This window comes from Penaeus monodon, chromosome 12 (assembly GCF_015228065.2).
Source record: "Penaeus monodon isolate SGIC_2016 chromosome 12, NSTDA_Pmon_1, whole genome shotgun sequence".
NCBI lineage: Eukaryota > Metazoa > Arthropoda > Malacostraca > Decapoda > Penaeidae > Penaeus > Penaeus monodon.
In genome coordinates this window covers 49,945,000-49,947,112 of record NC_051397.1, presented here as the reverse complement: position 1 = coordinate 49,947,112, position 2,113 = coordinate 49,945,000, and the positions used below count along the sequence as shown (strand labels likewise).

The 2,113-nt window shown below is 38.6% G+C and overlaps 1 protein-coding gene across 1 annotated transcript in view; it reads left to right on the top strand.

The window, feature by feature from the left end:
* Window positions 1-292: 292 nt before the first annotated feature.
* Window positions 293-2,113, top strand: part of LOC119579811 — a 2,047-nt gene continuing 226 nt past the window's right edge. Inside the window, exons 1-3 of the mRNA XM_037927695.1 lie at window positions 293-516; window positions 1,053-1,148; window positions 1,855-2,113. The exon at window positions 1,855-2,113 is cut by the window's right edge and continues 226 nt beyond it. Of these exons, the coding sequence (XP_037783623.1) occupies window positions 356-516; window positions 1,053-1,148; window positions 1,855-1,921 (324 nt within the window). The 5' untranslated portion in view covers window positions 293-355 and the 3' untranslated portion in view covers window positions 1,922-2,113. The remainder of the gene's footprint in view (window positions 517-1,052; window positions 1,149-1,854) is intronic.

Sequence of the window (2,113 nt, the reverse complement as noted above, 5' to 3'; positions counted from 1 at the left end):
GTATAAATATATACATATATATATATATATATATATATATATATATATATATATATATATATATATACATATACACATAAGTGTGTTTGTGTGTGGGTGTGGGTGTGTGAAGGGACAATCATGAATACGTATTCTTTCCATCCTCGACATGCATTGATAGAGAGCATCCTTCACCTTAACCTAGAATAACAGGTAAAAAAAAAAAACAGTAATATTTCCCTCTCTTCCGAGAATATCACTGACGCTCCATCTTGTCGAAAACTGCATGTTATAAAACCCGGGTTTTTTTCCTTGCTTGGACGCACTCGCCTTCACCCGCGCTTGCAGCCGCATATCCACACCCACTGGAGACAAGATGAATCTCTCTCTATGCTGGGCTGCTTTGTTCGTCGCCGTGGCCATCCACACTGCGAACGCGGCGCCACGAAAGCACGAAAACGTTTCGTATATGACGCTCGTCCGGAAACGACGCCAAGGAAACCATACTGTCTCGGGCGGGATCTCGGCAAGCCCGGGGTAAGGAGAATGATATGCTTGTACACTGAAAGGGTATATTTGTGGATGTGGTTTGTTAGATTGCATGCATGTTGCAGAGATAGAGTAAGACTTCGTTTATGATGTGTATATATGCAATATTTCCGGTCGTGTAGATATTTGCTCGTATTTAGTTTGAATATTATTATTATTACTGTTATTTTTATTAGTATTAGTATTATCATTATCAATATTATTACTGTTATTGTTATTATCATTCTCATTCTCATTATCGTTATCATTATTATTATCATTATAATTAACATTACCATCAATTATCATTATTAACTAGCTATACTGTATGCACGCGAAAACAAATTGTCTGACCACAATGCATCCAAGCGGAACTTTCATTTGCACCAATCCTTCTCCGTACATACCCAAACATACATAGCATACCTAGCATACCCAAATCAAACCCAAACACCACTCGATACCATCATACCCACCAAGGCCACGCCAGAACAGACGTTTCCTACCGACATGACAGCAATCTCACCCCTATCTCGCTCTTGCAGAGGAAAGCCAGCAGTAAACATTCAATATGATTATAACCCAAATGACAACTTGAAGGTGTTTGTCGGTGGGAGTCACACCATTGGCGGAGGCACAAGGTGAGTGGGGAGTGTATAGGTGCTTGTATGATGCTTGTGAGTATTGTGCCCGTGAGTATGGTGTCCGTGAGTGTGGAGTCTGTATCATGTCTGTGGTATTTGTGAGTCTGGTGTCTGGGGTGTTTGTATGATGTCTGTGAGTATGGCATCCATATGCTTTTAAGTATGGTGCTGTATTGGAATTTGCGTATGTTGTTATTGTAAATATGTGTCTGTGGTATATTTTATTATTCGTTCGAGTTATGGTCATGTGTCTTTGTGTTGGTGTCTGTGAGTATGCTTTTTTACTTTACAATCATTGCTCATTATACATATTTTTTATTTGATATCAATATTTTTTTATTTTTATTAACATCATTATCATTATTTTTTTTACGTGTTGACTTTTTCATTTCATCAATTTTACCGTCTTCTTTTTTTCTCTCTTTATAAATATATATATATATACATACATATGTTTTCTCTCTCTCTCTCTCTCTCTCTCTCTCTCTCTCTCTCTCTCTCTCTCTCTCTCTCTCTCTCTCTCTCTCTCTCTCTCTCTCTCTCTCTCTCTCTCTCTCTCTCTCTCTCTCTCTCTCTCTCTCTCTCTCTCTCTCTCTCTCTCTCTCTCTCTCTCTCTCTCTCTCTCTCTCTCTCTTTATATATATATATTTCATCTTCATTCATATATTTTCTGTTTATATTATTAACATCATTATTTCTCCAGCGTTGGTGGTGGCGTAAGGTGGATTATTCCCACGAGGAAAGATCGCAAGAAACCCAAAGATAATTGAGAAGGGACGAAGAGGAGAAGAAGAGGGAGAGAGGGAGAGGAGAAGAGGGAGAGGAGAAGAAGGAGAGAGGGAGAGGAGAAGAGGGATTAAAAATTAAGATAGACGAAGCTGACCAAAAGAAGACTGAAGAGTGAAGAAGAGGATAAAAAAGGAGAGAAGAAGAAGAAGAAGAAGAAGAAGAAGAAGAAATAG